Here is a 14,921-nt window from a genome sequence, read left to right as displayed (position 1 = left end):
ACCGATTATTCTCACCTGAAATATTTCTTGAAGTGTACTCTGGCTCAGAAAGCAAAGAATATTCTGTATTAAATTTCATTAAAACATAAAGAGAAATTCCTTTTGCTGTAGGGCATTGTCATCACCCCAAGCTGAAGTACAGTTTTCAGAGTCTGTATTCAATAAACAAAATACTTCAGAAAGAAGTAATAATATATAAGGAAAATAAAACAATTTAGCATTCCTAGGAAATAATTTCATTATGTAGTTTATGCTGAGGCTTACAAGTTTTGTCAGCTACTAAAATAAATATCAATTTTACTTCTTACCTTGAATTACAACCTTAGAATTGCAGCAAATGTAGGAGGCAATGTTCCTCTCCTGACTGTTTATCTGGATGTCTTGGACATTGAACCTGAGATTAAATGTAAAGACGGGATGCAGAGTCTGACAGATGAGCTCTCTCTACCAAATGCACCGGTAATAACCAAAAGACCAGCCACAGCCACAATCACAGCATCCACCGCTCCTGGAGCATTTACCTCCAGGTGGGCAGTGGGTGGGTTACATTTCAGACATGATCTCACTTAATTAGTACTCAAATCTTTAAAGTAGGTTTTACCAAACTGGTTTTGTAGACGAGGGAACTGTGACTTGCAGCAGATATTACCAGCTTAAGGCCACGCCCTAGGCAGTGGTGGAGCTGGGAGAATGCTGCTTATACCCACATCAGCCTGGGGTCCAGTGTAAAGACAGGGAGTGGACATTCTTGAGTTCTTCTTTGGAGCATAGAGACAGTGAAAAGAGCTTACCTGATATTGGCACAACGATTGTTAACGCTTGAAAGAAAAGATGATGTAGGTCAAAGATTTCACTTTCATTGAACAAGAGAAATGATTGAGTGCCTCCGTGGTGGTGTTTCATTCATTAAACAAGGAGTTTGTTTTAACACGTGAAAAAATGAAGCTCGTAGGAACAGGAAGAAAAGTCCTCCATGGAAGCGAAGAGACACCAGTGCTTCCTCAGCAGCCCTACTCTAGGTTCAGAGTTTCAACAGTGGACTAGGCGGTCCTATGCAGAGTTAACCTGTGGCAACCAGCTTCCACAAAATCCTTCTCCATCTTGTTACCTCTGTGACCTTGGGGAAGTCAGCATTTTCATGTGTAAAGTAGGAACAAGACTCTCTATCCTGGAATTTTGATGAGTTAGTGTAAGGAATTTTATAGGCTTATAATCTAACCATTTTCTTTATAATGTCTGGGACACGCACTCTCATTACATTTGAGTTTTCTGGGTTTTTTTAGTTCCATCTATTTATACCAAGGAAATCTCCCGGGTGGTCATGATTCACAAACTTGATTACTGGCTTTGTTTGGTCTGGTTGTTAAACCTGGCTCAGCATCTCACAAAGCTAAATAACTAGGCAAGCATCATTTTTGGTAGAACTAAAGAGTCTTGCTCCTGGGCTGCGTAATTATTTCTGGCTGTTTGTATTAACTGCATGGCAGTTAGGTGGGTTTGTCCCTCTAGTGCAAGTGAGCATGAGAAAGCATTGACCCCTTTTGTTCCCTCATTTTATTACTATTAAATGGAGAACTATTATGTGAACACCTTTGACTTCTGGGTAATAAAAATTTGTGAAATCAAAGAGTGCAGAACTTGAAGGTGACCCACCCCAAAATATACATTTTATGTTTTCACTGTGGGTTCCAAAAAATTGGTGAAATTTTGATAGTTTTTAAAGTTTTGACAGTAGATTTCAGAAGAGACCCATACCTGAGAGCCCTTACTCTGTTTTCAGAGCTTAAACTGGTCAGGTCTTAGATGGGGCAACGTTTTCTGTTAAGATGCTATATGTACAACAACATCATGCATTCTTTGTTTTCCCTTCTTGTTGATATTTACATTAAAAAGAACACCATGGAAAAGAAGTCACACTCCTTATAACAAGTTCCTTTGCTCTCATGCTGACCCCTTCCAGCATGAAGCCAGATGACTGCGGCTGAGAAAGCACACCTCTGTCTTGTAGCAGGTGGCATTGATGTGTTTCTCCCATGCACCCCCTAAATGCTGATGACTTGGGGCAGCCTGACAACACACAATGAACACAGGGATTGAAATCCGAAGCCCCAGGATCTTGTCCTGGCCATGCTGGATAATAGCTGTCCTGCATCCACAGAATCTTTTCATTTTCTCAGGCTTGAGTTTTGCATTTATAAGCACGGGTTTTGAACTAGAACGCTGATCAGCTGACCAGCTGAACGCTGATCAGAACGCTGACCAGCTCTCAAATTTTTGGATCTAGGATTCTTATCGCAAAACCTGCAGGTTACCATTGTGCTTGATTGTCCTGGATGTGAGGTTGCTTGTGAGTGTCTTGACTGCTTGGAGGCTAGGAAATGATTTAGGGGATGAATAACTTTCTAAAAGCAAGCCTTCAAAAGTAGCAGGTTTATATCTGCTTTAATTTTGCCACTGAAACTTAAACTACCCTGCAAATAAGGAAAATTTAGATGATGGTCACTAATCCAGGCATTGAAGAAAGGTTGTCACATCCCTCTTAAATGTTAGCAGAGTTTCTCAAAAGCAAGCATCCACTTGCATATTAACAAAATGAAGCATTGATCGCTCATTAGCATGTGCGGTGACAACAGGAAGACGATATTCTGCAGACACATTGACGCCTTTCTCCATTTTCTCCCAGGGTTTTCCAGGAAACACAAATGCAGACAGCGTGGTGCACTACAAACTCCAGCCTCCCTTCGAAGCCAGATTCCTGCGCTTCCTCCCCTTAACCTGGAATCCCAAGGGCAGGATTGGGATGAGGATTGAAGTGTACGGATGTGCATACAGTAAGTGGTGTTTATTCCCTGATGGAAATCGATGACGGAGTGATGTGTTCTAAACACCAAATTGAAAACTGAACTTGACTTCTTCAGCCTTTTAAATACCTGTGCGTGTAGAACTGGGTTTATGGAAAGTCTTGATAATATTATAGTTATTTTAAGGTTGAATTCAGAGGAGGACCTGAAATGAGCCTTAGAATCTTAGCTTCGCAGAGCTTAGCAGAATATCTGTTTCATAGCAGGCAGTTCATAAAATGAACAAAGTTCAAATCAAGAACAGTTGCTTATTCTGATTGATGGTGCTGTCTTCTGACACTGGGATGATCCTCCTGTGGGAATACAGGTGAGTGCAGGTGTCCTTGTGTTCCCTGTTCCCCATGATGACTCACTTTTCCCTCTACTTGCATCACTGTGGAACCTTCTTTTGAACATCATTTATGTATTATGTCTTCCCTCTTCCCCACTGATGATAAAAATAAAAGAGCTGGCAGCCAATGTGAGCATAAACATGGGCATAAAAGCATTCAGTGAAATATATAGGGGATCAACTCTACAGCTGCCATTTTGAAGGTCCAGAATATACTGGTATTTCTTAAATTAACACAAAATGAAAAAATTAATTTAAAAAACAATATTCTAGAAAACTGGAATAACCCAAAGAATACATTGGATGGGAACATCTTGGGGTTTTGGTCACACCTCATTCTGTACCTGATCAGAGCATTAACTTTGCAGAAAAGTGTAACCATAAGATCTACCGTATACAGGACGTTTAATGTGTCAGATCCTACCTCCTACAGACATTTTCTCATTCATCTCCCACACCAACCAAATGAATTCAGTATAGTAGTAATCTCACTGCTTCAGAGAAAGAAGAAACTGAACCTTGAAGAAATTAAGAAGTTTGCTGGAGCTATTACGTATTGAATCTAAGATTTAAAACTGTCTTTTTTCCTAATTTTGTTTTCATAACTAGCATACTATTCAGACATTGATTTCTTTATTCCCTCACTTGTCATATATGAATTTATTTATTTGCAGAGAACTGTATTGGATGTGGGGGACGCTTCTAAAATTATTTATTTCTTTGTCAGGATTTTATGAGAAGTCATAAAATTGTACAAAACAAATATAAAATATTGTAACATGAACATGGGGCATGGGGAATAGAGTATTCAGTCAGTTGGGTGGGAAAAGGAACATTTCCAGCAGTCGGTTTTCAAAGTAGAGGGCACGGGCAGTGAGGCAGGAGGCAGGGATGGTGCTTGTAGGAAGAAACAGCATATATAAATTGTGGGAGCAGGAATTTAGTGTTCTCATGGTACAGGGATGGGGGTGGACATGAGTTGTTGAATAGCAGTGATATCATTTCCACTTTGGTAACCCAACAGACAATGGGTGGTTCTGGAGCTGAGTCTCACCAAGCCACCCATCCCATACTCAAGGGTCACCTTCAGCCTCTGTTTCATACCCCTTCCTAATGACCTGTTCCACTTTGGCTCTGCTTCCTAACCCCACCTCTGCTCTCTAGTATTTATGAGTCCATGGAACATTTAGCATAGATGGTGTTGCATTGCTGTGAATCTATTTTCCCTCTTTCCATTGATCATTAACCTTCATGCTTTTGTTTCTGGGATCTGTTGGTGTGCTCACTGCTGCAATGGCTAGGACACCTGATATTTAGAGTTTCTGTTTGATCCCATGAAATTAACATCTCCTTCTCCCATTACTCTGGAATCAACTTGAGGTTTACTGACTTCAAAGCAGAACATGCTCTTTGACGGGGATTTGCCGTTAACTTGACGTTCTTCGTGAGGAGATATTACTCTACTTTCTTGGGTTAGAGGTCGGTACCAGGAAGATCAAAGCTGCGTGTCTGGCCCCCTGAAGGGCCAGTTGGCTGTGCAGCTGTCATGGAACCTGCGTGCATCCTAAATTCAGCAAACATGAGCTGTTGGGCATAAGGGACTCCTAGCATAAAAATGCAAACAGAAAATAATCACCACTATTTGTAAAACAACACAAAATACATTCCTCAATAGTAGTGGCTCTGTTTTGTCTTCATTCTTATTATTAATAATTACTCAAGTGTAGCAATTTGCATTTTTATTTTTGGCAGTAATTTAGTGTGATATGATTTACAGCTCAAAGTGATAATTATTATCTTTTTTGATGTGTATTTCCACTGCTCTGTTGATAGTGAGAGAATGTCCAAATTGCTTATCTTGGCATTTAATGTCTCTTATACGCAACTTCTCTTTTCAGTTTCATCTTTTTACATTCCATTTACAATGATATTTACTATTCCTGTAAAAATTGCAGATTTTCATGGCTTCTTGGCTTGGCATATATATTTTCACTAACTGAAAAGCCCTTCCCCCATTTCTAGAGTAGAAATGGAGTGCATGGGGTCTTCTTAGAGTCCCTGCTGACCTGCATACCAAGGCTAGTGTCTGGCATGGGGTTCCTCCCTTTTCCTTGCCCTGCCCCCCTCTAGCAGTCCCCTCCATCCAATGTCAGCATTCCCTATGTACTTATTCTAGGCTTCGTATTCCACTCTAAAAGCGTTTCTCTTTGAGTTTTCATCCACTTGCTTAAGTTTTCAACAACATTTACATACTGTCTGACCAATTCCAAGTTGACATCCTTGACACAGGTATCTGAAGCCCCACACATCTGGATAATCATCCCCAGTTCTACCCTCATTTCTTTAACGAGGTTGTTAGTCATCTTTTGGGTCTCTTCTGTCCCTTCTTTTCTGCCATCTACATTGTCTCCCCATGTTCATGCTCTGTGTCATTCTCAAGTGTTCCTTGTCATATTGTGTTGTATTAGCCCCACTACTGTAATGTAATTTTATGTTTATCATTGTGTTTATTGTTTGAATAAGAGAGGGAAGGACGGAAGACAGGAAAGGAATAGGGAAGGAAGGAAGACAGGAAAGGAATAGGGAAGAAAGGAGAGAAAGAGTACATAAATTATTAGAAACCTGGTCTAGAGAGGCACAGAATGGTAAGCCCCATGGGGGTCTACAAGTCATCCATGTGGCACTGTAGTCCTGTGTCAAATCAGGCATTGAAAATCAAGTTGGTTAAGAGGGAATAGAAGAAGGGAATAGAACATATAATTTCCTGTTTTAAAATCTTGTGTTTATTTAAAAGAATACATAAATCACAGCAAGATCTTTCTTGACCCACATCCTAGAGTAATGAAAATAAAAACAAAAATAAGCAAATGGGGCCTAATTAAACTTAAAAGCTTTTGCACAGCAAATGAAACCATAAACAAGACGAAAAGACAACCCTCAGAATGGGAGAAAATATTTGCAAACGAAGTAACAGACAAAGGATTAATCTCCAAAATATACAAACAGCTCAGGCAGCTCAATATCAAAAAAACAAACAACCTAATCCAAAAATGGGCGGAAGACCTAAATAGACATTTCTCCAAAGAAGATATACAGATTGCCAACAAACCATGAAAGGATGCTCAACATCACTAATAATTAGAGAAATGCAAATCAAAACTACAATAAGGTATCACTTCACACTGGTCAGAATGGCCATCATCAAAAAATCTACAAACAATAAATGCTGGAGACAGTGTGGAGAGAAGGGAACCCTCTTGCACTGTTGGTGGGAATGTAAATTGATACAGCCACTGTGGAGAACAGTATGGAGGTTCCTTAAAAAACTAAAAATAGAACTGCCATATGATCCAGCAATCCCACTACTGGGCATATACCCTGAGAAAACCATAATTCAAAAAGTCACATGTACCCCAGTGTTCATTGCAGCACTATTTACAATAGCCAGGACATGGAAACAACCTAAATGTCCACTGACAGACGAATGGATAAAGAAGATGTGGTACATATATACAATGGAATATTACTCAGTCATAAAAAGGAATGGAATTGGGTCATTTGTAGAGATGTGGATGGACCTAGAGTCTGTCATACAGAGTGAAGTAAGTAAGAAAGAGAAAAACAAATATTGCATATTAACGCATATATGTGGAATCTAGAAAAGTGGTACATATGAACCTCTTTGCAGAGCAAGAATAGACACACAGACGTAGAGAACAGATGTGTGGACACAGGGAGGGAAAGTGAGGGTGGGATGAACTGGGAGATTAGGTTTGACATAAATACACTACCATGTGTAAAATAGATAGATAGTGGAAACCTGCTGTATAGCACAGGGAGCTCAGCTTGGTGCTCTCTGTGATGACCTAGATGGATGGGATGGGGGTGGGGAGGGAGGTCCAAGAGGGAGGGGATATATGTATACATATAGCTGATTCCCTTCATTGTACAGCAGAAACTAACACAACTTTGTAAAGCAATTATACTCCAATTAAAAAAAAAGAATACATAGACTGTTGCAGTGAAAAACATGTAGGTTTTATATAACAACATCAACATGTGTCAATATTTATAAACCTGTTGTTAACATTCTATAAAAATAATGTGTATTTTGAAATATTTAGGGAGAATATCAAGAGAAAAGTCTGCATATGGAACTTCCTTCTGTTCAGTACTGGTTCTGCTCTAAGTAGATTTCAGTTTAGAAAATGCATTAATAGGAACAGAAGAACATAGGATGAAAGGAGAAATAGTCACCATGACAAAGAAAAACTCTGGAAGTTAATAATGGTCTTTAGTCGTATGACAGAGCGCTGATCTGTATCATCCATTCCAATTATGGCAACAGTAGAAGTGTCAGTTCAATTCAATACATGTTTACAGAACTTTTACCCCATTCAAGGCCCCCAGCTGAATAAAATGAGTAAGGCACAATTTCTGTCCTCCAGGTGCTAGGGAGCCAGTGCAGGTGAGGGGAAATGTCTATGTTTTGTAGACCAGCTAAACTTGGGCATAGGTTTCTCATTCTCAATTTATGTTCAAGTATAAATAGAAGATAGATTTTTATCTAAGGGTAAAAACGATAAATTTTGCTAAACTTTGATAATATAGCCTTATGGTTTTATCTGATATTAAGTAGAAAAATATTAAAGTTAAAATAATATTAACCCTAAAATCATATGAAACAGAACAGCCTCTCATATTTTTGTATGTAATAGACATTTGTTTAGTGCTATGTTAATTTATTTAATTTCAATTAAAGTTATTACACAATTACTCACTGATTTATTTTTAATCACCTCCCAAATTATTGCATCTAAAGGAATACATCTAAGGCTTTTGCTGAAAGTAAATATTGAAAGACATACCAATACACATCTAATAAAGTGCAGCAAAACAAAGTGGGTTATAGTAACTAAATTAGTCTAAAGGAATAACTTCTAGGCACTTAAAATGTTATAATTTGCTACCAGAATTTTAACCCTGAAATGACCTGTGATGTTTGAAAAACCTCAGAGTTGGACAATAGGACCAATTATTAAGAAAACGGAATCAATCTCTTATCAGGAACATCAGAAACTTAATGAGTTTCAAATTGCTTTCTTGACCTGATTCACCCCACCCCTTAACCTATTCTTCTTCTAGTTTTCCTCGTCTTGGCTAATGATTCCATCATTCACAGGAACTTACACTAGACACATGGGAGTCACCTTTGACACATGTGTCCCTACACATCTAAAGAATATCAAATTCTGAATATGCTATCTCTAAATTATACCCTAAGTCGTTTCAAATCTCTCCAACTCAACTCACCCACATAATGCAACTCAAGACTCCCCAACAAACTCTTTTCTTTGCGTAAGTGGTTTACTTGGCTTGAAATGCTTCTTCCCAAGTTTTTCACCTGTCTGTCCACGTCCCATCATTCAGGTCTCCACTTAAATATCTCTTCCTCAGGGATGTGTTCCCTGACCGCTGGTACAAATTTGATTCCTCCAAATTCCTCTAAATTTGTTAAGTGTCTGGCTGGTCAGCCTATCAGTGCTTTACCCCCAACAGCATTGAACTCTCAGGCTGGCTGCAATGTTGGCCTTCCCTTATTGCTTGTCACGGAGATAGCTGTTGTTGACAGTGTCCCTTGTGAAGGAATTTTCCATGTGCTTGGCTCCGCAGCCCTAGAAGCACAGTAGAAGTTCAGTGCCGAGAGGCTGGAGGTGGAGCAGCCTCTAGCTGAAAGAACACAGATTCCCACTGTCCTTATTGAGGTTCAGTAGATTTTCTTGAATATATGCTTCTAGATCTGTTATACGTCTGTGGTCAGTTTCCAGTGTCCTTCAGTTGTTATCCTTAACATTTTTTTTCAAGTTTTATCATTGCTTTTGAGAGGTAGGATTTGCCAGGCTTCTCACTCAGCCATTTAGAAGTCTCACCCTTTCAATTATTTTTAAAAGACATTTAAAATCTACATGATAATTTCCTTGTAAATCTGGTATTCTTCATTCCTTTGTATTAATCCATATTTCCATGTATCCTTTTCCTTCTGCCTCAAAGACTTCCTTTAATATTGCTTGTAGTATGGATCTGCTGGTGAGAAATTCATTCAAATTTTGTATGTCTGAAAAAAGTTGTTATTTCACCTTCATTTTTGTAAATTATTTTCACTCAATATAGAATTCTAGGGTGACATTTTTCCATTTAGTACTTTCAAAATACTGCTCTGCTGTTTTTTCACTTGCTTTTCTTCTGGTGAGAGATTTACAGCCATCTGTGTCTATGTTTCTATGAGTGTGACATATCTGTTTTTCTCTAGCTGCTTTTAAGGTTTTGAGCAATTTGTTTCTGGCGTTCTTTGGTTTTGTTTTATTCTGTTTCTTGTGTTTGGAGTTCATTAGGCTATTTGGATCGGTGGTTGTATAGTTTTCATCAGATTTGGAAAGTTTCAGTCATTGTTTCTTGAAATATTTTCTCTAACCTCCCCCGTCTCTTCTTCTTAAAGGACTCAATTACCACGTATATGAGTTAAAGCACATATTAGGTTGCTTGATTTTGTTTTGTCACACACCTCACTGATGTTTTATTTATTTTCTTAAATTATTATTTTTCCCTTTTAATTCCTTAGAATATTTCTATTGCTGTCTTCAAGTTTACTGATTTCTTCTTCTGCAGTGTTTAACCTGCCAGTAATCCCATACAGTGTATTTTTTCATCTCAGACATTGAAATTTTCAAATTTTAGTATCTTTTGTGTATCTATTTGACTTTTTGAACATATGGATGGCTGTTATAATAACTACCTTATTGTCTTTCTTTGCTAATAATAATCTGTGTCAATTCTGTATAAGTTTCAATTGATTTTTTTCCCTCAATATGAGTCATACTTTCCAACTTTTTTGTATGCCTGGAAATTTTCGATTAAATGCCAGACATTTTGATTTTTAGTTTATTGGATATTTTTGTATTCTTATATGCTTGAACTTTGTTCAGGAAACATTGAATTGAAGGGGATTTGATCCTTTTAGTTCTTGCTTTTAAAATTCGTTCGCTCACACCAGAGCAGTGTTTAGTCTAGGGCTCACTACTGAGGTAAGAACCTTCTGAGTACTCTAACCAAGGACAGTGAACTATGAGGTTTCCAGTCTGGATGATATGAATGGGCACTATTCCCAACCCCATGTGCATGTTAGCACTATTTCCCAAGTAATCCTTTCAGATGGTTCTTTTCCCAGCATTGATGAGTTTCCTTACTTGCATGCACTGATCAGTGCTTTGCTGAAAGCTCAAGAGGGGTGTGTTGCAGATCACCAGTGTTCCCTCTGTTCATCTCTTTCCTCTCCAACCTCTGCCTATGGACTTCAGGTGCTTTGTTCTTACCAGGCTCTTGACTCTGTCTCCTCTACTCAGGGAATCTGCTGGGCTTTGCCCCAGTTTCTCCTTCCTGCTCTGTGAGATGGAAACTCTCTAATGCAGTGCCCCAAGGAGTTGTAGGGCTTATCTTGTCTGTCTCTCTTCTCTGCAACATCACTCTCCTTTATTGCTTGAAGTCAAATATCTTGAAAACTATTGTTTTATGTTATTTCCTTTTTTTGGGGGGGGGGTTGCTTCAAGTGAGAGAGTAAATCTGGCCCCTGTTACTCCATCTTGGTCAGAAGCAGAAGTCATCAATGCAGTTTTAACTGTTGTTGCACCTCCTTTTCTTTGCCCACTGCTCTAACAATAATCATGTAGCTAATGCCCATTGTGGACTTGCCATGTTTCAGGCACTGCTCTACACACTGTATAGATATTAAGTTGTTTAGTAATCATATTAGTGCTGTGTGGGAGAGACTTCTTTATCCTTTTACAGTTGAGGAAATTGAGGCACAGAGAGGTTAAGTAAGTTTTCCACTATAGAACCAGTATTCAAACCCTTATAGGACAATTCCACAATCCTTTCTCTGAGCTACTACTCTGTGTTATGAAGGGCTGTTTGTGGGAACAGATCCAGAGGCTGTAAATATATCAGCACAAATTTAGTCTCACTACTGGTAAAATAGATTTCCTTCCCTAACTGGCAAGTATATGTGGGGTTTACTTTAATAATATTGTTAGTGATGTGGTTATCAAAATATAGCCTCAGTTAATAAAACTAATGATTATAAATTAAGATCATGTAAAATTGGAAAAACACTTTCTACTTTCAACTATCATATTTCCTCCTACTCTTTTTTAGAATGTAGCTTCTGTACTCTTACAATAGGGGAAACTATCGCTTCCTATTTCAGTGCATAATAAGTGACTTCTGTGTCAAGTACCCCAATTATTTAAATAGTTGAATTACATACAAGAACATTTTTCATGAGGGTTTCTTATAAAAGTTAAGTATGATGCTAGGTGGTAGTTTAATGCATTATTTTGGTGGTTTCATTCAAATAAATATGATGGATTATTTGTATTATTTATGGACATATAAAATTTTATTTGTTCTTACAACAGTCCAATAGCAAAAATCTCATGCTAGTGGACCGATAGAAACAAAGTCACCTTAGCATTCATTACCAGTGACCTCTGAGATTTGAAAGTTGGCTTCTCTAGGTCACTCCGTGGTCAATGATATGAGGGTCAAGGAAGCCTCTACTCAGTGGAGATTAAAAACTCAAGGGGGGCCACCTGGGGCTCTCCCTCATCCACACTTGGAGAGCTCAATGCTGATGACCTACTGAGCAAAATACTCTCTATCCCAAAATATGAGTATATTTTTTTAATTTACACTTTTTAATCTATTGCTTTTACAAATCATGTTTGAGTAAATAGTGCTAATTTTTTAAAAATTGTATTTACTGACTTGCCAATTTGTTTTCAGATATTCGGGTTACTTTATGAACATTTGTTAGTAAATGACATTTTATAAAATGGATTCTCTATGATGAGGCCTATAATTGACTTTCCAATCTAAACATTCCTGTTAGAAATCATCTTGTGATAATGCATATTCTTATTTATTGTGTGGGCTTAACTGGAGGGCTTCTTGATTAACAGTGTAGCCCATTTTTTGAAGCATTGTTGGCTACTTTCCGATGACTATGTGTAAATTTTATGTGAAGGGTATTGTATGATGATATGATACCTAGATTACCTTGATATTTTGCATTCTTTTCAAACATTTTCACTAGAGAAGAGCCTTTCTTTCTCCTACTTCCATCCTAGGCTGTAAGCTATTTCCTTGTCACTGTAGTTTCCTAGCAACCCACAATAAGACACTAGGATATCACAGGTGCAATATGTTTTTTCACGACAGTAGAAGTGAGAAAGTGAGGGAAGAACCATCAGCTCCAGGAAGGCTGGGCCATGTCTGGCCATGTTTTATCCCAGCATCCAGCAGAGTTTGTGATACTTAGAAGGTGCTACATCAATATCAACTGAAAATAAAACTGTACTTGTGGAATGGATTTAAATTGGGTTGGGGTTGGGGGAGAGGGAGGATGGAAAGAAAATGGTCTTTTAATAACAAAACTATATTACGCCAAAGCAAAATGCTTGCCAAAGTAGAATTTGAAGCTATGGAAGACTGTCTATATAGAAACCAATCTTTAATATTATACAAAAAATATATAACCAGGATCTGAAGTATTGACCTATTCTTTACCTTATAAAATATATATTCCAGAATAGCCACAAAGTGTATTGAATTATGCAACACAAAAGTCAAAAAAAATAATGAAATTTGTGATTTCCTATATAAAATAGGGTTTTCGATTTTTCAATCATAGAAAGATTGCAAAATGTCTGGTTGTGAGCCCATTCTTACTGCTTAACAATCAGAAACCAAGCACAGCAACCATCACTGGATGGTTCTGCAGATTGGGGGATGGCAAACTTCTTCTGTAAAGGACTGGCCAGCAAATATTTTAGGCTTTGCAGGCACATGTGCTCTCTGCCACCTACTCTTGGTTTTTAAGCTCGTTTTTCAACAAATCTTTAAAAATTAGCTCATGGGACTGTACAATAACAGGCTGCAGAGGGATATGGGAAGCTTAACATTCCGGACTTCCAAAAGCAATTCCTGAATTTTATCTATCTCTATTAAACCTCTTGAATTGAGCTTAAGTTTATTATCATTTAAGATTTTAGTTAAAATCTCAGAACTGTTACAAAGTACATTATTTTTAAGTGGTTTGGCTTTACTCAGTTGGCTACCTATCTATATTATAATTTAGTCACTTGAGGCTTATAAAAAAATCTGTCAAAATACATGTTGAATCTGCCTCATAAGATGACCATAAGATGACCATAAGATGACCATAAGATGACTCACATGTGGTTAAGTGTTCTAGGTACAAGTGTTAGTGATCACATTAGAAGGAAAGTCAAAACATTAGGACAAAAGAGTTTTTTTAAGACCATTCTTTTGCGTTTCTATCACCTAATAAATTTTTCACTACTCCATTTTGCTTGAGGGGAATATTCCAGGAAATATAATTTAGGTGCCTTAGAGCAGTGGTTCTCAAAATATAGTCACAGACAGGCAGTATCAACATCACTAGGGGACTTGTTAGAAATGCAAATTCTCAGGCCCCACCCCAAACCTGGTTAGACAGATTCTGAGATGGTGCCCAGCAATCTGTGTTTAACAAACACTCCAGGAGATTCTGATCCCAAGAAGATCAATATTACTATTAAAAAGCAAAACAGCAACAGGGAAGATGAGGACAAAAATTATTCGATCAAAATAACCCTGGCAAAATCATTTACGGAAAAAAATTTATTAGCTAACTGCAATAATAAGCCTTAATTATTATCATTGCCTTTCAGTGACACATAAACTGTACTGCAAAAATGTGAAAGCATTTAAATTCTTTATTATCAAGTTTTCATTAGTTTGTCATCTAATACTCTAAGGGACATCATTTGAATTTGACAGTTATGTTTTTATCAGGCATGTTTATTTAATTATGCAATGAAGAATAATTATTTGCTTACACAACTTATAGACAGAGTGCAGTGTTTATATATTTTACACTATGTATGTGAATCAAACTTCTGAATTTTCAAAAGGTAGCTGCATAAAATGGATGATTCTTCTAAGTTGTGAACATAAAGTGTTTTCTGGAAATATTTTAGTTAATCTCAATAAAATGCAGGTCGAAGTATACATTAGTCACAACTTTTTGTGAAATTAAATAAACAACATCCTATCATTGGCTTGAAAGACGTCAGCTTCATATTTTATTGGCTTTCTCTTAGACCTTTATTTATGACACAAATGTATTATTAATTAAAGGACAATTATGTCTTTTCTTTTTACTTGTGAAATAGGAAAAATATGACATTTTTCTGGGTAATAGAAATGACTTTGTGTGTATCTTGTTCTGTCTTCAGTTGGTTTCACTGTCTTTTTTATACTAATGATAAAATATAACTACTTAATATAAACTGAGTGCAAGTGACCTTGATAGTTGGAAAGATAGGGCACTGTCAGAAAGTCGAGAGAACATGGCAGCAGTGTAGCAATGGCCTGCTACAGCGGAACAATTTTCATAGCATGCTTAGGGTACAACACAAAATAGGTGTGCCCTTTTGTGCTGTCACTGGGCCGAAATGTTGGGAGAAAAATACATCCTGTTAACTGAAGACGTTTTAACATGAGTGTAGGGTAGTATTTAGTATGTCTGGTGTCTTTATGTGTGTCTTTTATGGACAGACAAAGGTATATCAAAGTGACTGCTTAGGGGGAAATTGTTAAAAGTCAAAGCT

At 37.5% G+C, this 14,921-nt stretch overlaps 1 protein-coding gene across 1 annotated transcript in view; it reads left to right on the top strand.

Annotated features, from left to right (window-relative positions):
- The window catches only part of LOC111167644 (contactin-associated protein-like 3), a 187,695-nt gene that overhangs the window by 85,681 nt on the left and 87,093 nt on the right, over positions 1 to 14,921 (top strand). The window contains exon 4 of the mRNA XM_089912900.1: positions 2,684 to 2,831. Coding sequence (XP_089769026.1) covers positions 2,684 to 2,831 — 148 coding nt within the window. The remainder of the gene's footprint in view (positions 1 to 2,683; positions 2,832 to 14,921) is intronic.

This window comes from Delphinapterus leucas, chromosome 6, assembly GCF_059928025.1.
Source record: "Delphinapterus leucas isolate spDelLeu-1000000601 "Yukka" chromosome 6, BTC_Dleu_Yukka2, whole genome shotgun sequence".
NCBI classification, from domain to species: Eukaryota; Metazoa; Chordata; class Mammalia; order Artiodactyla; family Monodontidae; genus Delphinapterus; species Delphinapterus leucas.
The sequence above is the reverse complement of the archived record's forward strand: the minus strand, read 5'-3'. Positions and strand labels throughout refer to the sequence as shown.